Source organism: Mustelus asterias, chromosome 21, assembly GCF_964213995.1.
Source record: "Mustelus asterias chromosome 21, sMusAst1.hap1.1, whole genome shotgun sequence".
In the NCBI taxonomy this organism is placed as follows: domain Eukaryota; kingdom Metazoa; phylum Chordata; class Chondrichthyes; order Carcharhiniformes; family Triakidae; genus Mustelus; species Mustelus asterias.
Window position 1 is genome coordinate 37,164,553 of NC_135821.1, and position 24,356 is coordinate 37,188,908.

Sequence of the window (24,356 nt, forward strand, 5' to 3'; positions counted from 1 at the left end):
CCTTATCACTGAGGTTAGACTGACTGACCTGTAGTTTCCTGGTTTATCCCTTCCTCCCTTCTTGAATCATGGTCCATATTGGCTGTCCTCCAGTCCCATGGCATCCCTGCTGTGATGTGGAGATGCCGGTGTTGGACTGGGGTAAACACAGTAAGAAGTTTAACAACACCAGCTTAAAGTCCAACAGGTTCATTTGGAAGCACAAGCCACAAGCTTTTGGAGCACTGCTCCTTCATCAGGTGAGTGGGAGATGTGTTCGCAAACAGGGCATATATAGACGCAAACTCCATTTACAAGATAATAGTTGGAATGCGAGTCTCTCCTGTGGCCAGAGAGGAATTGAAAATTATTGCCAGTGGAGAAGGGAATATAACAAAATGCTCAGATCTTGCAATATACAACACTCCCTCCCTATTTATAATAGCTTGCATATTTAAATGTAAAATCGTACATGTGCATAAGTTCCCAAAAGATAATATGACCAAACCATTGGCCTGTAATCTCCAAGCTCCAGGGCAGTATATTGGGGGGAGGGGCGGGGTGGGGGGCGGGGGGAATATGAGGCTTTGCAGCTGTATCACAGACTGAGATAGTCAGTGCAGTTTAACTTCAAACAATTTATTAAGAACTATTTACAAAGGCTTCTGGGTAAGCACGTGGTTCCAGGACACAGAGTATATAGCACCTAGCTCTATTGGACACCGTGTCAGGAACACGGGTTCAATTCCAGCCTGGGGTCTGTCTGTGTGGAGTTTGCATGTTCTCCCTGTGTCTGTGTGGGTTTCCTCCAGGTATTCCGGTTTCCTCCCATAGTGCAAAGATATGCAGGTTAGGTGGATTGGCCATGGTGAAGTGTGTGTGTGTGACACGCGCGCGTGCCATGAACCGCAGCAACGGCACTGTCACATCATTACACTCTTTAGGCCAGCCATCCATTTCATAATTGAGCACCTTACTGAGCACTAGATCTTTTCTCCTGCAGCCACTGGCATTTCATTTGTGTTTGTAAAGTAATTCACAGGTAACTCGGTGTTTAAAAATGAATCTGAGTTCGTGGCAAATGTCAAAAGAACATCCATATTTGCCCAAACAATTCCCATCCACCTGGCTGAACTTGTTCTGTCACTCAACAATTTCTTTAACTTGTCTCACTTCCTGGTAATAAAAGGCGTGGCTATGAGTATCCAATGGGCCCCAGTTATTCCTGTCTTTTTATGGTTTAAGTAGAACATTCCTTGTTCCAGTCCTATTCAGGCCCGCTCCCACAACTCTTTTTTCCGTTACATCAATGATTCTATTGGTGGTGCTTCATGCTCTCATCTGAATTTGGAAACATTGATCAATTTTGCTTCCAATTTCCACCCTTCTCTCACCTTCACATGGTTCATCTCCAACACTTCCCATCCCTTCCTTGACCTCTCTGTCTCCATTTCCAGCGATAGACTGACCACTAATATTCATTACAAACCCACTGACCTCCACAGCTTCCTCGACTACAGTTCCCCACACTCCACTCCCTGAAAGGACTCCATCCCATTCTCTCAGTTTCTCCACCTTTGTCACATCGATTATGATGTACCACCTTTGAAATGTCACTTCTGACATGTTTGCTGTATTCTGTAATCGAGGTTTCCCCCCATCCTGTGAGTAATATGGCACTTAACCAGGTTTGACTCATTTTACAAACCTCTGCCCTAACCCCTTCTCCTCCCTCTCACATGATAGAGTCCCCTTCTCCCTCACACCCACCTGTCCACATTCCACAAGGACCACTCCCTCCATATCACCCTGTCCACTCTTCCATCATGCCTAACTCCTCATCCGCATCTCACGGCACCTACCCTTGCAATCGCAGAAGGTGCTGTACCTGCCCCTTTTACCTCCTCCCTCCTCACCCCCATTCAAAGCCCCAAATGCTCCTTTCAGGTTAAGCAATGTTTCAATTTGGTCTACTGTATTTGCTGCTCCCAATGAGGTCTCCCTTACATTGGGGAGACCAAATGCAGACTGGGTGACCACTTTGCAGAACATCTTCGCTCAGCACATAAGCATGACCCCGACCTTCTTGTCGCTTTCCATATGAACTCAGCACCTTGCTCTCATGCCCCACGTGTCCATCATTAGCCTACTGCAATGCTCCAGTGAAGTCCAACGCAAACTGGAGGAGCAGCATCACATCTTCCAATTAGGCACAATTCAGTCCTTGTGACCCAACATTGAGTTCAACAAATTTACACTGTGACCTTTCTTCTCCATCTTAAACCATTTTTTAAAGATCCCAAACATTTTTATTCCTATGCAAAAGCCCTCCCTTCCCTTCCCTTCCCCCTTCCCCGACTGATCCATCTGTCACTTGTTAAGTTTTGCTACATTTTTGGTGCAACACTCCTAGCTCCCATTAACCACTGTTCCTGTTATTCCACCCCCCTTTTATATATAATAACATTTTCCCCTTTCTTTAGTTTATGAAGGGTCATGCAAACTCAAAGCATTAACTCGGTTTTTGGATGCTGCCAGAACTGTTGAGTTTTTTCAGCTTTCTCTGTTTTGATCTATATTTGCATGATCTGCTGATTTACAATATTTAATATCATACTGATGACTAATTTTATCATTTGGCCTTCCTTTGTGGACCACTTTGTTCTCTCTTAACTCTTCTTCAATGACAGACCTTAGTAATCCTGACTATAAATAACTTGTCCCAGTTTAATCACAGCTTCTTTAATCAACTTCTTCCCAGCAGGGAGACTTTGTTCCTTCTTATTACTACCAATAGCAGGAAATAGAAACTGTCATCATATTCCACTCTAACACTAACTTGACCGAGCACTCAAAAACTATTGTTGGAATAACTAGTCGTTTCAGACCAGTTTTGTGGAAGGCCGTGTGACTTAGAGACTTCTTGTACGCTCTTTCTGAGATGACATGACTGCAGCAGTATCAACGATAAAAGTAAGTTGTGAAGCTCCGACTTTCATTTTTACTGTGGGTGCTGCAATTATATCTTCTGCCCTTTTACTCTCATCTTCCACGTCATGTTTTTGTTGCTTTCTGACTGAGCACAACTCTTGACCTTCCTGCTCGGTAACATCAGCTTCTGTTTCCATATCTATTGTATGTGCATTTGAAGGTTCCCAAACTCCTGAACTAGCTTTAAATATAGCACAGCCTTGACCTGGTGCGTGGCTGTGACTTTGACACTTTACTGTGATCTGGAACATTACTGTTTCCTCTACCTCTGTCTACCATCTGGGGATGACTGACTTTGATTGGAAATGGGGGCATTCAAATGGTTGGCGGCTACTATGGCAACAGTAACAACTAAAATTCCGACTCTGAGACTGCAAACCTGGCTGGCATAGCATAGATCTCGCTGCCATTTCAAGAAAAGAACTCCCTTGCAATCTGCAACTATCTCTTTCTGCCATTTTCATGGCTGTGGTCTCATTGCAGCCCACCTTCCCCATCAGTTTATTGCCTTTGCTCAACTAAATCTTATCGCTTAAACTAGATTCTATCACTCTTCAGGTCTCTAACCAAAAATTCGATTTCTAAGCTTGCACACTATCCAAAGTGACAAGAGACATTGTTTAAGTTAAGAATGTAATCTATAACAATCTCACTTGGCAACTACCTCATTGGGTGGTTTCATTCTTACGTTGTGTCATAACATGAGGTGGAGATGCCGGCGTTGGACTGGGGTAAGCACAGTTAGAAGTCTCACAACACCAGGTTAAAGTCCAACAGGTTTATTTGGTAGCAAATACCATAAGCTTTCGGAGCACAGCTCCTTCGTCAGATGGAGTGGTTATCTGTTCTCAAACAGTGCAAACAGACACACAAATCAAATTACAGAATACTGATTAGATCTTGCATTATATTACACCGACGTTGGACACAATGCATGTAAAAGGAGAGTGTGAAAACTGGTCTAACCCAGGGGTTGCAAGTTCAGATCCACTCAGGGCAACTTCTGAAACTGAATCCAATAAATGTGACCATTTGTGGCTGGCCACTAGAAAAAGCTTTACTTTTACAGTTTGTTGTTTTTTTTCCATCCAAAAATCTTTTTTAAAAGGAAGAGAAAAAGTAAGAGACAGGCATCCATTGCCAAAATGTTGACTGTGATTGTGATCCTTTGCAGTCTTGGGCACTGTCCTCGAATGATTTCTCTCACTCTCCGCTCATGCCTTTCCGCAGGAGCGTTACGAAGCTGTGGTGCAGCGGTCGGCCAAGAAAACCTGGGCTGAGATCCGTCAACAGAGGTGGTCATGGACTGGAGCCCTCCCCCGTACCCTGAGTGTGCACAAAGAGAGTGAGTCCAGCTAATGGAAATATCCACTGGTATTGCATGGTTAATTCATGATACTTGCTTTAAATAATCTTTACTGGCAGGGTATCATATCTCCAGTGTTTCACCTTCTTTGACTTGTGTTTTGTGAACTGTTTCAGGTGTTCATTATTGTAGCAGTGTAGAGTTGGGAAGCTTGTGTGTGTAGACACCAGACTGCTGAGGACAGTTTGATTCTCAAGGCTGTACTTGCTTGGATCAGTGATAGCATGGAGATACCTGTTTGTTTTTGCTCATCTGATTGAGGGACATCAGTGGCTAAGGACAGAACACCTTCCTGTTTTTCTTCTGTATCCAGTGCCATATCATGCAATAGTACAGTCATGTTCTCCATGAGTACAGCTCCATGAGAACTTAACAAGAGGTTTACTATTTAATTCAGTCTTTCAAAACTTGACATGGTGCTTGACCGAAGCAGCAGTTGTGGAGAGAGGGGATGTGATTGCAAGCGGCATCTGCAGGTGGAGAAAGACTTTAGAGACAGAGTTTGAAGCATAAGGGGACCAGAAATTTGGCCACTGATGCAGGCAGTAGTGTCACCCCATCCAACACTGCCATTTTGGTTATGACACAGGCTTTTGCCAAAAAACCTCCAATCTCGTCCGCGGTTTGGATTCTCTGGTGCCACTGCAGTGAATGGAGTTTTGGCTGAATGCCAAATTCCTCATTCTCGCTGGCAGTGGGCCGGGAACGGACGAGATTGAAGGATCCTGCCCTTAATGTAGGGTTAAGCTCTCTCTTGCCTCTCTGCCTCTGCCTTAACCCAAGAATTAGAACTTGCCCACTGTGATTCTCTCTCATGGCTAACAAAATTGGCAAGACTTTTCACTCCTCTGGCCTGGGTTGAGTTCCAGTCTAGTTTGCAAAAATCAGAAGGAGAAGCAGCCCACCCAGCAGTCCACCTAGCTGGCCTGTGTATCACCGAGCAACTCCAAGACATTGTTATAATAAAATGAGAATAAATTTCAGCGCTACCATTTACTTGATTTGGAGATGCCCAAATGTTTTTGAGCCGTTCCTCTCTCTCTTCCTCCCATCCAATAAGATGGCTCGGATAGTCCTATTTCCTGACTCTTCAATGAAATTATTAAAAGGTATCTGGCAGAGACTGAATTTGATTCTGTTGACCGCTGAGTGGTGTTGAAGGAGCTGCACAGCCCAGTTCCCATGTTTAACAAACAGCAGAACTTAACAAGAGGTTTTGACAAAACAACTTGAGAAGAAAATGATTTCCACCAGAAGAGACGCACGTGCAATGAGAAATTCCCAACCAATCAGTAACAGCTTTTCAAAGAGTGGTGGATAAATATGTGAAAAAGATCACTTGCTAATGAAGATGACAGGAGAATGGGATTAAATGGAGGGCTCATTCAGAGAGCCACTGCAAGTATGATTTTGATTGTTTATAATGCTTGTTATCAGGATATGGTTAATAGTGCCAACACTATATTTATTGCCCATCCCTAGTTGCTCTGAAAGGATCTTGAAGGGCCTTCCCTTGAACTGCTGCAGTCCATCATGTAGACAGTGCTTCCACACTGATCGCTAGGGAGTTCCAGGACAAACACTCTGCTGACATCAGGGTTGTGTGACTTGTGTGATATCTGTGGGTTTCTATGGACCACGCTACTGTTGTCCCTCTCAGTAAGCTTGGTGAGTTTCTGAAATGCACCGTGTAGATTCTACATATTGTGCACCTTTGGTGTTTCCTGCCTTTTATGAATAGGACATATCTAGGCCATTTTCTGCATTACTGGGTACATACCAGCATCACTGCTATACTGATACCACTTGGTTCAGGGAGCAGCTACCTCTGCTCCACAAGTTCTTCAGTACCATAGCAGGAATTCTGTCTGGGCCCATGGACTTGACTGTGTCCAGTTCAGTCAGCAGCTTCTTAATGCTATAATCTGAACTGAATTGGCTAGATGATAACAGGAATCCTGGACTGAGACCGATTAGAACCGTTAACCATATGGTCTTATGGTCTTATGGTTAACTCAACAAACTTGTTTGAACAGTCTTACAAACATTTTAACCTCTTTTGCACGACCTGCTGTCTGAGGATTATGAGGTACATAGGGTGGATAGGAAGAAACTGTTCCCCTTAGTAGAGGGGCATAAATTTAAAGTAAGGGGCAGGGGATTTAGAAGGGATATAAGGAAAAGCTTTTTCACTCAGAAGGTGGTGAGAATCTGGAACTCACTGCTTGAAAGGATGGTGGAGGCATGGACCCCCACAATATTTAATAAGCATTTCGATGAGCACTTGAAATGCCATAGCATACAAGTCTATGGACTGGAAAATAAGATTAGAATAGATATGTGCTTGATGGCCAGCACAGACATGGTGGACCAAAGCGTTTCTTTCTGTGCTGTAAAACTCTGATTCTGTTCATGTAGCCCATTTCTCCTCTTGTTGCTTCACTGTCCAGCACCTTTCATGATCAAAGTTCATAGAGGCATCAGACCTTTGTGCTATTCCGGTGGATTATGGAACTGCCAAACTATCTATTACCTGCTTTATTTGATGTTTAAAATGCAACTAGTCCTCTGATGTAGCTTCACTTGGTCCAGGCCTCATTGTAAAGTATGCCTAATGCTGCTCCTGACAAAACCCTCAGCTTCTGCATTGACAGTAAGGAGTCTAACAACACCAGGTTAAAGTCCAACAGGTTTATTTGGTAGCAAACGCCACTAGCTTTCGGAGCGCTGCTCCTTCGTCAGGTGAGTGGGAGATCTGCTCATAAACAGCAAACAGGGCCCTGTTGGACTTTAACCTGGTGTTGTTAGCCTCCTTACTGTGTTTACCCCAGTCCAACGCCGGCATCTCCACATCACATCTGCATTGAACCAGGGTTAATTTCTTAGTTTGATGGTACTGGAGGAGTGAGTGACATGTCAGACCATATGATTACAGATTGTTATGATAAACAATTCTGCTGATTACAGCAGCCCTCAATGCTTCCTGAAGGTCCACTGTTTGGCCACTAGAACAGTTATTTGTTTGTACCATTTGGTATGGCAGTAACACCACACCACACAATGGAGGTTGAACAGAGAGTGAAGATTTTTATTGAATATTTTTAAGGCAGAGGTAGATAGGTTTTTGACCAACAAAGGAGGCAAAGGGTATCGGGGGATGGGGGGAAAGAGGCAGGAAAGTGAAGTTGAGACCACAAGGTACAAAATCAGATCAGCCATGATCTTATTAAATGGCAGAGCAGACTTGAGGGAGTTGAATGGCCGATTCCTGCTCTTACTTTTGATGTGCATAGATGAGTCAGCCACAGTTTTTCACCTCAGAAATGCATGTTTTACTTGCATAATAAGTCGTTGCAATGGTTGGTGGGTGAGAATCGAGTGGATTGATAGTGTAGGCAATAGATATCCCAATGACTTACTCAAAGAACACACCTTAGGATGGGACATGTTCAGATTTAATGTTACAATAAGAAAAAGAAACTCCTGTGAAGAAATAATACCAGAGGTCCCAGAGGATTGGAGGATAGCAAATGTGGTCCCGTTATTTAAGAAGGGTAGCAAGGATAACCCGGGTGATTATAGGCCGGTGAGCTTGACGTCCGTGGTAGGGAAATTGTTGGAGAAGATTCTTAGAGATAGGATATATGTGCATTTAGAACTGAATAATCTCATTAGCGATAGACAGCATGGTTTTGTATGAGGGAGGTAATGCCTCACAAATTTGGTTGAGTTTTTTGAGGAGGTGACAAAAACGATTGACGAGGGAAGGGCCGTGGATGTCGTCGATATGGATTTTAGTAAAGCGTTTGACAAGGTCCCTCATGGCAGGCTCGTGCCAAAGGTTAAATCTCACGGGATAAAAGGTGAGCTAGCTAGATGGGTGGAGAACTGGCTTAGCCATAGAAAAGAGTCTAACAACACCAGGTTAAAGTCCAACAGGTTTATTTGGTAGCAAACGCCACTAGCTTTCGGAGCGCTGCTCCTTCATCAGGTGAGTGGGAGTTCTGTTCACAAACAGGGCATATAAAGACACAAACTCAATTTACAGAATAACGAATAATGATTGGAATGTGAGTCTTTACAGCTAATCAAGTCTTAAAGGTACAGACAATGTGAGTGGAGAGAGCATTAGCACAGGTTAAAGAGATGTGTATTGTCTCTAGACAGGACAGCCAGTGAGACTTTGCAAGTCCAGGCAAGTTGTGGGAGTTACAGATAGTGTGACATGAACCCAAGATCCCGGTTGAGGCCGTCCTCATGTGTGCGGAACCTGGCTATCAGTCTCTGCTCAGCGACTCTGCGCTGTCGTGTGTTGTGAAGGCCGCCTTGGAGAATGCTTACCCGAATATCAGAGGCTGAATGCCCATGACCGCTGAAGTGCTCCCCAACAGGAAAAGAACAGTCTTGCCTGGTGATTGTCGAGCTGTGTTCATTCATCCGTTGTCGTAGCGTCTGCATGGTTTCCCCAATGTACCATGCCTCGGGACATCCTTACATCTCCACATCTTAGTCATAGAAGACAGAGGGTAACAGTGGAGGGGTCTTTTTCCGGTTGGAGGTCTGTGACTAGTGGTGTTCCGCAGGGCTCTGCTGTTTGTGATATATATAAATGATTTGGAGGAAGATGTAACTGGTGTGATCAGTAAGTTTGCAGACGACACGAAGATTGCTGGAGTTGCGGATAGTGATGAACATTGTCAGAGAATACAGCAGGATATAGATAGGCTGGAAATTGGGCGGAGAAATGGCAGATGGAATTCAATTTAGATAAATGCAAAGTGATGCATTTCAGTAGATCTAATGTAAGGGGGAGTTATACAATAAATGGCAGAACCATCAGGAGTATAGACACACAGAGGGACCTGGGTGTACAAGTCCACAGATCCTTTAAAGTGGCAGCACAGGTGGTGAGGGTGGTGAAGAAGGCATATGGCATGCTTGTCTTTATTGGACGGGGCATAGAATATAAAAGTTGGCATATGATGTTGCAGCTGTATAGAACGATGGTTAGGCCACATTTGGAATACTGCGTCCAGTTCTGGTCGCCACACTACCAGAAGGACGTGGAGGCTTTGGAGAGAGTACAGAGAAGGTTTACCAGGATGTTGCCTGGTATGGAGGGTCTTGGCTATGAAGAGAGATTGGGTAAACTGGGGTTGTTCTCCCTGGAAAGACGGAGGATGAGGGGCGACCTAATAGAGGTGTATAAAATTATGAAGGGCATAGATAGGGTGAACAGTGGGAAGCTTTTCCCCAGGTCGGAAGTGACGAACACAAGGGGTCACGGGTTCAAGGTGAGGGGGGCAAGGTTCAACACAGATGTCAGGGGGACGTATTTTACAGAGGGTGGTGGGGGCCTGGAATGCACTGCCAAGCAAGGTGATTTAGGCGGACACGCTGGGATCGCTTAAGACTTATCTAGATAGCCACATGAACAGACTGGGAATAGAGGGATACAAATGAATGGTCTAGTTGGGCACATGAGCGGCGCAGGCTTGGAGGGCCGAAGGGCCTGTTCCTATGCTGTATTGTTCTTTGATCTTTGACCACGTTGCAGTTACACCAGGGACCTTAACGTCCATAGTTCAAACTTTGGACATGTGTCTCAGCAAGCTATTCAGGCTCATGTTTGTCCGTTTTTCACATTTCAAAATGACAATCACCAACCTGGTAGTTCACATTTTATACTTGACTTCCAAGTCAACCCTGTTTTTGCAAGGAACATTTTGAGGCTTCAAGGTTCAACCTATATGCTGTGATGTATGGTAGATAAGCATACAGGAAAGATTGGAATGGAAGATTATGCTGATGGAGTTAGATGAGGATGGATTAGAGGAGTGTTGAGAAGAGTATAAATGTTGCATGGACTGGCCTGCACATCCCAGCGATATGCTGATCAAAATAAACAGAACGTTCGTTATAGACAGAGTGCAGGCCATACTCAGCCCGCCCACGCTTACAAAACCCAAAACAAACTATCTGCTGTTAGATGTGATTGCGCGATTGGCAGCACTTGCTGAACAATCCTGAGTATATCAATAGCTACACTTAACCACCAATTTAAGATAATCAGTCAAGCTCGCAAAAGTGGTTCATTTATGCTTGTTAACAGTGACATACATTCACACGCAGCGACCCATTCTCTGCAAACAAAAATAAGATGTTCCAAGTCTTGCAGCTTTTTGAGTGACCGGGAGCTTGGGAACCTATAATTCCCTGTTGCTTTCCCCATGGCAATGCATTGGCCAAAGAGAGTTGACTTGCCAACCAATCAGCAGCCTTTTCTCCTGTAATGATAGATTGTGATAGCTTGAAATTTGACATTCTTAGGTTTGTCCTGTTGAATGCAAGATGAAAAGCTTCAGCAACATTCAAATTCCTCAACTAATAAAGTCTAGGATCTTGTATGCATTATTAACAGCCTTCTCAACATATTCTGCTACTGCCAAAGAATTGTAAAGGTGAAGCTGCCTCTAATCTCTCTGCTCCTGCACCCTTTATAAAATTGTCCCATTTAATTTAGACTGTCCACCCTCCACAGCACATTGGTGTATTCCCTTCAATCCTTGACAATCTGGGACCCTTTTATCCCAGGTCCAGGATGTCCAGGTACAGCTAATTTGGTTACAAATTCGGGCTGCCCAATTCACAGAGGTCCAGTTGCCCTATACATCAAGGTGTGCTCTAGCTAGCTGTGCACACTGCTGGCATTGCTGTCCTGGAAGCTGGTTTATTCTTGTTCCATTTTGGATTCATTTTGACCACAGAAAAGTGTAGAATCTCTTGTCATTTTTGCTTTCCCTCCCTCATTGGCTATAGGACAACACAGATGGGTACATCAAGGTAGATAAATCCCTGGGACCTGATGAAGTGTATCCCAGGACATTGCGGGAGGCTAGGGAGGAAATTGTGAGTCTCCTAGCAGAGATATTTGAATCATCGATAGTCACAGGTGATGTGCCTGAAGATTGGAGGGTGGCAAATGTTGTGCCTTTGTTTAAAAAGGGCTGCAGGGAAAAGCCTGGGAACTACAGGCCAGTGAGCCACACATCTGTGGTGGATAAGTTGTTGGAAGGTATTTTGAGAGACAGGATCTACAGGCATTTAGAGACGCAAGGACTGATTAGGGACAGTCAACATGGCTGTGAGTGAAAAATCATGTCTCACAAATTTGATTGAGCTTTTTGAAGGGGTAACCAAGAAGGTAGATGAGGGCAGTGCAGTTGGTGTTGTCTACATGGACTTTAGCAAGGCTTTTGACAGGGTACCGCATGGTAGGTTGTTGCATAAGGTTAAATCTCATGGGATCCAGAGTGAAATAGCTAAATGGATACAAAATTGGCTTGACGACAGAAGCCAGGGGTGGTTGCAGAGGGTTGTTTTTCAAACTGAAGGCCTGTGACCAGTGGTGTGCCTCAGGGATCAGTGCTGGATCCACTGTTATTGTCATTTATATGAATGATTTGGATGAGAAGTTTGCAGATGACACTAAGATTGGTGGCATAGTGGACAGTGAAGAAAGTTATCTCAGGCTGCAACGGGATCTTGATCAATTGGGCCAGTGGGCTGTCAAATGGCAGATGGAGTTTAATTTAGATAAATGCAAGGTGCATTTTGGTAGATTGAACCAGGGCAGGACTTACTCAGTTAATGATAGGGCATTGGGGAGAGTTACAGAGCAAAGAGATCTTGGGTTACAGGTTCATAGCTCCTTGAAAGTGGAGTCACAGGTGGACAGAGTGGTGAAGAAGGCATTCAGCATGCTTGGTTTCATTGGTCGGAACATTGAATACAGGAGTTTTTTTTTTTGAGGGACTGGTCAAAAAGAAAAGAGAGGCGTATGGTAGGTCCAGGCAGCTAAAAACGGAGGGAGCTCTGGAGGAGTACAAAGAAAGTAGGAAAGAACTCAAACGGGGAATTAGAAGAGCAAAAAGGGGTCACGAAATGTTCTTGGCAGACAGGATTAAGGAGAATCCCAAGGCATTTTATTCATACGTTAGGAACAAAAGGGTTGTCAGGGAAAAAATCGGACCTCTCAGGGACAAAAGTGGGGAATTATGCTTAGAGCCCAAAGAAGTAGGGGAGATCCTAAATGAATACTTTGCGTCGGTATTCACAAAGGAGAGGGATGTGTTGACTGGGAGTGTCTCGGAGGGGAGTGTTGAACCGTTGGAGAAAATCTCCATTACAAAGGAGGAAGTGTTAGGTTTGTTAGAGAATTTAAAGACTGACAAATCCCCAGGGCCTGATGGAATCTATCCAAGGCTGCTCAGGGAGACGAGAGATGAAATCGCTGGGCCTCTGACGCAAATCTTTGTCTCGTCACTGGACGCAGGTGAGGTCCCAGAGGATTGGAGGATAGCTAATGTGGTCCCGTTATTTAAGAAGGGTAGGAAGGATAACCCGGGTAATTATAGGCCGGTGAGCTTGACGTCCGTGGTGGGGAAGTTGTTGGAGAAGATTCTTAGAGATAGGATGTATGCACATTTACAAAGGAATAAACTCATTAACGATAGTCAGCATGGTTTTGTGAGAGGGAGGTCATGCCTCACTAACCTGGTGGAGTTTTTTGAAGAAGTGACCAGAATGGTTGACGAGGGAAGGGCCGTGGATGTCGTCTATATGGACTTTAGTAAAGCGTTTGACAAAGTCCCTCATGGTAGGCTGGTGAAAAAGGTTGGATCTCATGGGATAAAGGGGGAGGTGGCTAGATGGGTGGAAAACTGGCTTGGTCACAGAAGACAGAGGGTGGTAGTGGAAGGGTCTTTTTCCGGCTGGAGGCCTGTGACTAGTGGTGTTCCGCAGGGCTCTGTATTGGGACCTCTGCTGTTTGTGATTTATATAAATGATCTGGAAGAAGGTGTAACTGGGGTGATCAGTAAGTTTGCGGACGACACAAAATTGGCAGGACTTGCAGATAGTGAGGAGCATTGTCAGAAGCTACAGAAGGATATAGATAGGCTGGAAATTTGGGCAAAGAAATGGCAGATGGAGTTCAATCCTGATAAATGCGAAGTGATGCATTTTGGTAGAAATAATGTAGGGAGGAGCTATATGATAAATGGCAGAACCATAAAGGGTGTAGATACGCAGAGGGACCTGGGTGTGCAAGTCCACAGATCCTTGAAAGTGACGTCACAGGTGGAGAAGGTGGTGAAGAAGGCATATGGCATGCTTGCCTTTATAGGACGGGGCATAGAGTATAAAAGTTGGGGTCTGATGTTGCAGATGTATAGAACGTTGGTTCGGCCGCATCTGGAATACTGCGTCCAGTTCTGGTCGCCACACTACCAGAAGGACGTGGAGGCTTTGGAGAGAGTACAGAGGAGGTTTACCAGGATGTTACCTGGTATGGAGGGGCTTAGTTATCAGGAGAGATTGGGTAAACTGGGGTTGTTCTCCCTGGAAAGATGGAGGATGAGGGGTGACTTAATAGAGGTGTATAAAATTATGAAAGGCATAGATAGGGTGAACGGTGGGAAGCTTTTCCCCAGGTCGGTGGTGACGTTCACGAGGGGTCATAGGTTCAAGGTGAAGGGGGAAGGTTTAACACAGATATCAGGCGGACATATTTTACACAGAGGGTGGTGGGGGCCTGGAATGCGCTGCCAGGCAAGGTGGTGGAGGCGGACACACTGGGAACGTTTAAGACTTATCTAGACAGCCATATGAACGGAGTGGAAATGGAGGGATACAAAAGAATGGTCTAGTTTGGACCAGGGAGCGGCGCGGGCTTGGAGGGCCGAAGGGCCTGTTCCTGTGCTGTATTGTTCTTTGTTCTTTGTTGAGTTGGGACGTCTTGTTGAAGTTGTACAAGACATTGGTAAGGCCACACTTGGAATACTGTGTGTCACCCTATTATAGAAAGGATATTATTAAACTAGAAATAGTGCTGAAAACATTTACTAAGATGCTACTGGGACTTGGTGGTTTGAGTTATAAGGAGAGGTTGGATAGACTGGAACTTTTTTCCCCTGGAGCGTAGGAGGCTGAGGGGTGATCTTATAGAGGTCTATAAAATAATGAGGGGCATAGATAAGGTAGATAGTCAACATCTTTTCCCAAAGGTAGGGGAGTCTAAAACTAACGGACATAGGTTTAAGGTGAGAGGAGAGAGATACAAAAGTGTCCAGAGGGGCAATTCTTTCACATAGAGGGTGGTGAGTGTCTGGAACAAGCTGCCAGAGGTAGCTGTAGAGATGGGTACAATTTTGTCTTTTAAAAAGCATTTAGACAGTCACATGGCTAAGATGGGTATAGAGGGATATGGGGCAAATGTGGGCAATTGGGACTAGCTTAGGGCTTTAAGAAAAAAGAGCGGCATGGACAAGTTGGGCTGAAGGGCCTGTTTCCATGCTGGAAACCTCTATGACTTTATGATGACCACATTCAAACACTGTCGGTGTGGAATCTCAGCCACTTGGACTCCATGGCTGTATCACGCCCATGCCCAACAGCTGTAAGTGCAATTCCAAAAGTCCACACTTGCCTGAAAAGTCTCGGAACTATTGCTCCGCCTTACAGGGCAAGAGAAGATGTAACAAAGAAGTTTGAAATTACAAATGGAACACCTGGAGAAAGATGGTTTAAAGTATAATGCAGCCAAGGAGTCTGAGGGGAGGGGGAGGAGAGACTGCAATTAATGCTAGTTACTCAGAGGGTTACTGAGATTGGGTGGCTGTCTGATGTCCCTTTAATTGCATCGGTAACCTGTAGAAATATCCTTGTATTGAGACTTACAAATGGATAATTCATTATAAAATGTATTGTGTGTTTATCTTACACATAGCAGCCGGGATATTACCGGCCTGCCCGCCACAGGAATCGGAGCGGGCGAGGGGAGGAACATGGGAAAGTCCGTTGACCTCGGGAGGGATTTTACAGTTCTGGGACGAGCGAGACCGTAGAATCCTGCCCAGTAACTTTGCAAAATTAAAAGTTCGGGGGCGGGGAGAAGGTGGATGCAGAGCATGTGTAGGATGAGAACTAGGGGCCTGTGCAGAGAAAATCAGACAATTCAGCCTCATTCTTGACGGTAACATTCTACAATTCTACCATGGTTTAGTCAGTGAATTGTTACTGGACAACATTACACTGACACCAATACAAGTCACTATTGTGATACACTCCTTATTGTCCACTGTTTATTCATCACACTTATTGCTTGCTTAACTGTCGTCAGTGAAGAAAACCAGCGGGCGGGATTTTCCGGCCGTGCTCACCCTGAAACCGGAAAATCCCACCTGAGATCAACGGACCTTTCCATGGTCCACCCCTCGCCCGTGGCCTGTGGAATGGGAAAATTCGCCTCAGTATGTCCAATTCTTTTAAACTAATCCAAGTATCAGCACAGTGTTGGGAAATGACACCAAGATGATTGATTGACATATTAGCAAGAGGACATGGCAATCAAGGTGGTGAATAGTGTAATTTTACAGCAAGTGACCTTACTTTCAGACATGCAAAGGTCAGCAGTTTATACCAAGACTGGGATCTTTGGTGTCACCAATAAAGATGGAGAGGCAAAAAGGTTTGACTGTGACTGGCCAAAGTCAATGTGAAGTTAATCAACTCTGGCTTGTACTTCAAGGGCAATTCAATGTAAGTTGGCACACAATCTTAAAATTCGAGCTAGGCTGTTCAGCAGCCAAATCAGTGTTGAATGCCTTCACACAAAGGGTAGTGGAAATCTGGAACTCCCTTCTCCCAAAAGGCTGTCAGTGCTGGAGCTCAATTGAAATTTCCAAGACTTAAGAGCTGAAGTTTCTGACCCTTCCCACCGGCGGAATTTTGCGGCCCTGCCGAAGGCAACCCCCACCTCACATCCACCACAGCTTCCTCGGCGGTGCGGCTGGCGAGCAACACAAATTGCCATTGGTTTTGCCGAGTCTGAAATATCCTGCCGGCGGCCAGTGATGAGCCACCTCTCCTGCTGGAAAACCCACAGTGGGAGGTGGGGAGGAAATCATAGAATCACATAGCACCGAAGAGGCCCTTCAGCCCATCAAGGCCACATAGACACATTTAAATATCTGAACTCCCACCTATTCCCATCTGCCAGCACTTGGTCCATAGCTCTGAATGTCATAGCACGCCAAATGCTCATCCAGGTACATTTTAAAGGATGTGCGGCAACCCGCCTCTACCACCCTCCCAGGCAGCGCATTCCAGACCATCACCACCCTCTGGGTAAAAAACTTATTCCTCACATCTCCCCCAGACAACCTGCTCCTCACCTTGAACCTATGTTCCCTCATAACTGACCCTTCCAATAAGAGGAACAGCTCCTCCTTATCCGCTCTGACCATGTCCCTCATAATCTTGTACCTCGATCAGGTCGCCCCTCAGTCTTCTCTGCTCCAACGAAAACAACCTAAGCCTACCCAACCTCTCTTCATAACTTAAATGTTCCATCCCAGACAGAATCCTGGTTAATCTCCTCTGCGCCCCATCCAGTGCAATCACACCCCTCCTATAATGTGACAACCAGAGCTACGCACAGTATTCTAGCTGTGGCCTCACCAAAGTTCTATGCAACTCCAACATGACTTCCCTGCTTTTGTAATCTATGCCTTGATTGATAAAGGCAAATGTCCCATATGCCTCTTTCACCAGCCTGCTAACATGCCCTTCCACTTTCAGAGATCTGTGGACAAACACGCCAAGATTCCTTTGTTCCACAGAACCTCCTAGTGTCTTACCATTCATTGAATACTTCCTTGTCAAATTACTCCTTCCAAAATATATCACCTCACACTTTTGAGGGTTAAATTCCATCTGCCACTTATCTGCCCATTTGACCATTCCATCGATATCTTCTTGTAGCCCAAGACACTCTGCCTCACTGTTAACCACCCGGCAAATCTTTGTATCATCGTAAACTTACTAATCCTACCCCCCGCATAATCATCTATGTCATTTATATAAGTAACAAATAATAGAGGGCCCAACACATATCCCTGTGGTACGCCATTGGACACTGGCTTCCGGTCATTAAAGCAGCCTTCTGTCATCACCCTCTGTCTCCTACAACTGAGCCAATTTTGAATCCACTTTATCAAATTACCCTGTATCGTATGTGCATTTATTTTCTTTACAAGTCTCCCATGTGGGACCTTGTCAAAGGCTTTGCTAAAATCCATGTAAAGTACATCAACTGCACTACCCACGTCTACACACCTTGACACCTCCTCAAAAAATTCAATCAAATTTGTTAGGCATGACCTCCCTCTGACAAAGCCATGCTGACTATCCCTGATCAAGCTTTGCCTCGCCAAGTGGAGTTAGATACTCTCCCTCAGAAGTGTCTCCAATAGTTTCCCTACCACTGACATGAGACTCACTGAGTCTGTAGTTCCCTGGTTTATCTCTATAACCCTTCTTAAATAGCGGAACCACATTAGCTGTTCCACAGTCATCTAGCACCTCCCCATGGCCAGAGAAGAATTGAAAATTTGGGTCAGAGCCCCTGCAATCTCCTTCCTTGCCTCCCACAGCAGCGTAGGGCACAGTTCATTTGGATCTGGATATTTATCCACTTTTAAGGTTGCCACACCTCCAATACCTTGTCCTTCCCTATGTTAATTTGCTCAAAAACCTCAGAGTCTCTCCTCAAATTCTATGCCATTGTCCTCGTTCCCTTGGGTGAAGACGGATGTGAAGTATTCATTTAACACTCTGCCAATGTCCTCTGGCTCCACCCACAGATTGCCCCCTTGATCTGTTATGCCTTCCTATCATCCTAGAAGGTACATGCTGGGCTTGCAACCTCTCCATTTCCTTTTTGAATGCCCCCACTTCTCTTCTGTAGATTTCCCCATTACTAGCTGTTCCCAGTCTACCTTGGCCAGATCCTGTCTTATTTCACTAAAATCCGCTCTCTCCAATCCAAAACATTTTGAGGCTGGACAATCCTGGCCTGAGACTGATAATGGATAAGAATATTAAAGAATATGGGCTACAGGTCAGCTATATAACCTGTTTAAAAAAAACACTTGCATTTATATAGCACCTTTCAGGTCCAACCCAAAGTGATTTACAGACGTTGAAGTATATTTAAAATGATAGGTCCACTCCGGTTGCTATGCCAGTTTTCACAAGTCAGGAGTGTTATTTAGGCATCCTACAGTCAGAAGGACGTTGATATATTGGAGAATGTTTAGAGTATTGTAGAAAATGTTGGCAATAAAAGAGATGGTAGTCCCAGCCTGTCAGCCGAGCCAACAGCAGTAAAGAAGCACTGATAGGATACATGGACTGTTGGCTGGTCTGGAGAAAGCAGTTGCTTCTTTCAATTGATTCCTGCGAAATCCCACAAATATCTGGTTAGGTGCCAAGTTGTTGGCAATGATTGGGGATCAAGGGACAAAACAGGAATCATGGGGTAATGGTTAGGTTGTAGAATATTGTCTCCAGAGGGTGACAGTGGCAATCTCAAGAGGAAATGTTTGAGAATTATGTCTGATTTGATTGAGATTATCGGGAGCTTTTTTCACAAGTTGTGTTCTCAGGAGATTGAAACATTTTGAGGAAGGGGTAAGTTTGATGGGCCATATGGGCCTTGTTCTGCAGTTGTAGATATATCTTTAAATGAATGGCACCATCTTCAATTCCTTCCATTTCACCTTCCGTATTGCCCCTCCTCCTACTCCCATCATCCACCACCCCCCCACCCTCCCCACCCAGCACCAGAGGATGTCTGTCCCCGAGATGCTCATTGGAGGAAGACTCAATGGTATTTATTTCTCTGTCTCTCTCTTCTGTCTGTCTCTCCATTCTCTTCCAGGGTCAGAGGGGTGCTCTATCTCGGCTGTCAATCTGCCCAAACATGTGGATTCCATCTTAAACAAGAGACTCTCCAAGTCCTCAGCCACACTCTGGAATTCCCCCAGCAGAAGTATGGAATCTTTCATTGTCCCCTTTTCCCCTCCCCCGTTAGACTCCAAAGACACCTTCTCCAGGGCTGTTAACTTTCCGACTATTCGGATTTGGGACAGTCGTTGAAACTCCCGACTACAAAAATAATACTAACAGTAATATACAGGGTGTTGCAATTTGAAGGGGCAGTGTTGTGTGGTCTTTGGTGTTTTACAGCACCTGGCTGACCGAAGAATGTTATAAACCGACATTGCCCCCTTTAAGGAATGTTATTCTGAGTGTGTTTGCCAGGATCTCGTGCTGCTATTCAGATCCACAGCCGACTTTGATTACTGTCCTTACGTGGCAGTCTGATGAAAATTAACAGCCCTGTGTCTCCCTCTGCTTGTAGTGGCTCAGTGCTGCTCCTTTGTGTACTCGAGTCAGAAACACTTGTGGCTCACTGCTGGTTTCAAGTGTAATAGTGTTCAGCCCACAGCAGAGACTCACATTGATGGGGGGACTAGGCAGGGGGATGCAGAGGTGGCACTGTAGATGTTGTGCGTGCCTTTTTGTCACTGAACAACGGGAACTGGTGCTGGGCCCACCTTTGGATTTAAGAGCTTGTCCTGGTGATGGTAGTGCTGGGTATGGTTAGGAGCTGGTGCTGCAGCAGAGCGGTAGAGTGGTCCTATCACCAGATCAACCTTTTCCTTTTCTGCCAATGATTTAATGAGATCATAAGAAATAGGAGCAGAAGGAGGCCATTTGGTACTTCAAGCCTGCTCTGTCTTCCAATAAGGTATGGCTGATTGGAGTGTGGTCTAAACTTCACTTTCCTGTCTGCCCTGGATGACTGTTATAGATCTTTCTAACTCAGCCTTGAATATATTCAATGACCCAGTCAACTGCTTTCTGGGAAGAGAATTCCATACTTTGAGAGAAAAAGTTCCTCCTCATTGTCATCTTAAATGGAAAACTCCTTATTTTAAAAAATTTGCCCTGTTTCTAGACTCCCCAACAAGGGGAACCATCCTCCCAGCATGCACTCTGTCAAAGCCCCTCAAATTCTTATATGCTTCAGTTGTTTAAGTGATCCGTGTTGAATGTTTTGCTGTGGGTGGGGGTGGTGGTTGGGGAATGCTAGGCTGAAATGGAGCACGCTGTGTGCCAGGCAGTGCCATGTTGGGATTATGATAATATGTAATGAGAACTTGCTTTTCTTGTATGAAAGCAAAGCAGTTTATGTGGAAATGGAAGAGGACTTTTTTCAAAATGGTTCTGCATTGTTCACTTGCTGACACCCAGTCTGAACCAGCTCCACTGCTTCCTAGTGCAATCTGAATCTGCTTGGTCTCCATGCTGGGAGAAAAATATGGGCACAGCAAGATCCAAAAATCAGATCCTTTTCAGGTCATGGGGGAAACAGTGTGGACTTCAATCTCAAATGGATTGTCATAAAACCTGGGTAAATGGGAATTTCAGTACAAAGCAGTGTTGATAATTGTGATAGATCACGCTGATCGGATTACAGTGTTAGTGGTGGATTGACTGGATCCCAGTGTCAGCGATGGATCATACTGACATGTTCCCAGTGTTAGCAATAGATCTCACTGGCAAAATTCCTGTATCCTAATATTAGTGGTAGATCACACTGACAGGATCCCAGTGTTCGTGAACACTGACAGGATCTCAGTGTTAGCAATGGATTACACTGACAGGATCCTAGTGTTAGCAATGGATCACATTGACAGGATCCCAGTGTTAGCAATGGACCACACTGACATTATCTCAGTGTTAGCAATGGATCACACTGACATTATCTCAGTGTTCGCAATGGATCACACTGACAGGATCTACCAGGACTTGATGGTTTGATTTATAAGGAGAGGCTGGATAGACTGGGAATTTTTTCTCTGGAGCCTAGAAGGCTTAGGGGTGATCTTATAGAGGTCTATAAAATAATGAGGGGCACAGATCAGCCCCCTCAAGATAGAGAATATCTTTTCCCAAAGGTAGGGAACTCTACAACTAGAGGGCATAGGTTTAAGATAAAAGTGGAGAGATACAAAAGGGTCCAGAGGGGCAATTGTTTTCGCACACAGGTTCATGAGTGTCTGAAAAAAGCTGCCAGAGGTAGTAGTACCCAGAGGCGGGTACAATTTTGTCTTTTAAAAAGTGTTTAGACAGTTGCATGGGTAAGATGGCTCTTGAGGGATATGGGCCAAGAGCAGGCAATTGGGACTAGCTTAGTTGTTTAAAAAAAGGGGCGGCAAAGACAAGTTGGGCCGAAGGGCCTGTTTCCATGCTGTAAACCTCTATGACTCTGATCCCAGTGTTAGTAATGGATCACACTGACAAGATCCCAGTGTTAGCAAAAGATCCCACTGACAAGATTCCTGTATCCTAGTGTTAGTGACAGATCACACTGACAGGACCCCAGTGTTAGTAATGGATCACACTGATAGGATCCCAGTGTTAGCAATGGATCATACTGATAGGATCCCAGTGTTAGCAATGGATCACATTGATAGGATCCCAGTGTTAGCAATGGATAACACTGACAGGATCCCAGTGTTAGCAATAGATCCTGCTGAAAGGATTCCTGTATCCTAGTGTGAGGGATTGATTGAACTGATGGAATCCCAGTGTTAGTGATTGATCACACTGACAGGATCCCAGTGTTAGCAATGGATAACACTGACAGGATGTCAGTGTTAGCAATAGATCCTGCTGACAGGATTCCTATATCCTAGTGTTAGGGATTGATCACACTGACAGGATCCCAATGTTAGGATTGATCACACTGACAGGATCCCAGTGTTAGTGACTGATCACGATGACAGGATCCCAGTGTTAGTGATTAATCACACTGACAGGATCCCAGTGTTAGCAATAGATCCTGCTGACAAGATTCCTGTATCCTCGTGTTAGTGATTGATCACACTGACAGGATCCCAGTGTTAGTGATTGATCACACTGACAGGATCCCAGTATTAGTGATGTATCTCACTGACAGGATCCCAGTGTTAGTGATTGATCGCACTGACAGGATCCCAGTGTTCGTGATAGATCACACTGACAGGATCTCAGTGTTAGCAATAGATCCTGCTGACAAGATTCCTGTACCCTAGTGTTAGGGATTGATCGCACTGACAGGATCCCAATGTTAGTAATTGATCACACTGATATGAACCCAGTGGTAGTGATAGATCACACTGACAGGATCCCAGTGTTAGTGATTGATCGCACTGACAGGATCCCAGTGTTAGTGATGTATCTCACTGAAAGGATCCCAGTGTTAGTGATTGATCACACTGACAGGATTCCAGTGCTCATGATTGATCACACTGACAGGATCCCAGTGTTAGTGATGTATCACACTGACAGGATCCCAGTGTTAGTGATTGATCGCACTGACAGGATCCCAGTGTTAGTGATTGATCACACTGACAGGATCCCAGTGTTAGTGATTGCTCAAACTGACAGGATCCCAGTGTTAGTGATTGATCACACTGACAGGATCCCAGTGTTAGTGATTGATCACACTGACAGGATCCCAGTGTGAGTGATTAATCACACTGATAGGATCCCAGTGTTAGCAATTGATCCCACTGACAAGATTCCTGTATCCCAGTGTTAGTTATTGATCACACTGACAGGATCCCAGTGTTAGTGATTGATCGCACTGACAGGATCCCAGTGTTAGTGATTGATCGCACTGACAGGATCCCAGTGTTAGTGATGTATCTCACTGACAGGATCCCAGTGTTAGTGATTAATCACACTGACAGGATCCCAGTGTTAGTGATTGATCGCACTGACAGGATCCCAGTGTTAGTGATGTACCTCACTGACAGGATCCCAGTGTTAGTGATTGATCACACTGACAAGATCCCAGTGTTAGTGATAGATCCCACTGACAGGATGCCAGTGTTAGTGATAGATCACACTGACAGGATCCCAGTGTTAGTGATTGATCACACTGACAGGATCCCAGTGTTAGTGATAGATCCCACTGACAGGATCCCAGTGTTAGTGATTGATCACACTGACAGGATGCCAGTGTTAGTGATTGATCACACTGACAGGATCCCAGTGTTAGTGATTGATCACACTGACAGGATCCCAGTGTTAGTGATGTATCTCACTGACAGGATCCCAGTGTTAGTGATTGATCACACTGACGGGATCCCAGTGTTAGTGATGTATCTCACTGACAGGATCCCAGTGTTAGTGATTAATCACACTGACAGGATCCCAGTGTTAGTGATGTATCTCACTGACAGGATCCCAGTGTTAGTGATTGATCACACTGACAGGATCCCAGTGTGAGTGATTAATCACACTGATAGGATCCCAGTGTTAGCAATTGATCCCACTGACAAGATTCCTGTATCCCAGTGTTAGTTATTGATCACACTGACAGGATCCCAGTGTTAGTGATTGATCGCACTGACAGGATCCCAGTGTTAGTGATTGATCGCACTGACAGGATCCCAGTGTTAGTGATGTATCTCACTGACAGGATCCCAGTGTTAGTGATTGATCACACTGACAAGATCCCAGTGTTAGTGATAGATCCCACTGACAGGATGCCAGTGTTAGTGATAGATCACACTGACAGGATCCCAGTGTTAGTGATGTATCTCACTGACAGGATCCCAGTGTTAGTGATTGATCACACTGACAAGATCCCAGTGTTAGTGATAGATCACACTGACAGGATCCCAGTGTTAGTGATTGATCACACTGACAGGATCCCAGTGTTAGTGATTGATCACACTGACAGGATGCCAGTGTTAGTGATTGATCCCACTGACAGGATCCCAGTGTTAGTGATTGATCACACTGACAGGATGCCAGTGTTAGTGATTGATCACACTGACAGGATCCCAGTGTTAGTGATTGATCACACTGACAGGATCCCAGTGTTAGTGATGTATCTCACTGACAGGATCCCAGTGTTAGTGATTGATCACACTGACGGGATCCCAGTGTTAGTGATGTATCTCACTGACAGGATCCCAGTGTTAGTGATTAATCACACTGACAGGATCCCAGTGTTAGTGATTGATCGCACTGACAGGATCCCAGTGTTAGTGATGTATCTCACTGACAGGATCCCAGTGTTAGTGATTGATCACACTGACAAGATCCCAGT

The 24,356-nt window shown here is 44.9% G+C and overlaps 1 protein-coding gene across 9 annotated transcripts in view; it reads left to right on the top strand.

Moving 5' to 3' along the window:
• The window catches only part of LOC144509220 (ensconsin-like), a 176,650-nt gene that overhangs the window by 109,944 nt on the left and 42,350 nt on the right, over positions 1-24,356 (top strand). For 5 of the 9 annotated variants that reach the window (XM_078237726.1, XM_078237729.1, XM_078237731.1 and 2 more), the window contains exon 5: positions 4,201-4,315. In XM_078237726.1, coding sequence (XP_078093852.1) covers positions 4,201-4,315 — 115 coding nt within the window. Of the gene's footprint in view, positions 1-4,200; positions 4,316-19,121; positions 19,233-24,356 lie in introns of all 9 variants that reach the window. The other 4 variants (XM_078237725.1, XM_078237728.1, XM_078237723.1 and 1 more) reach the window with 1 other exon arrangement.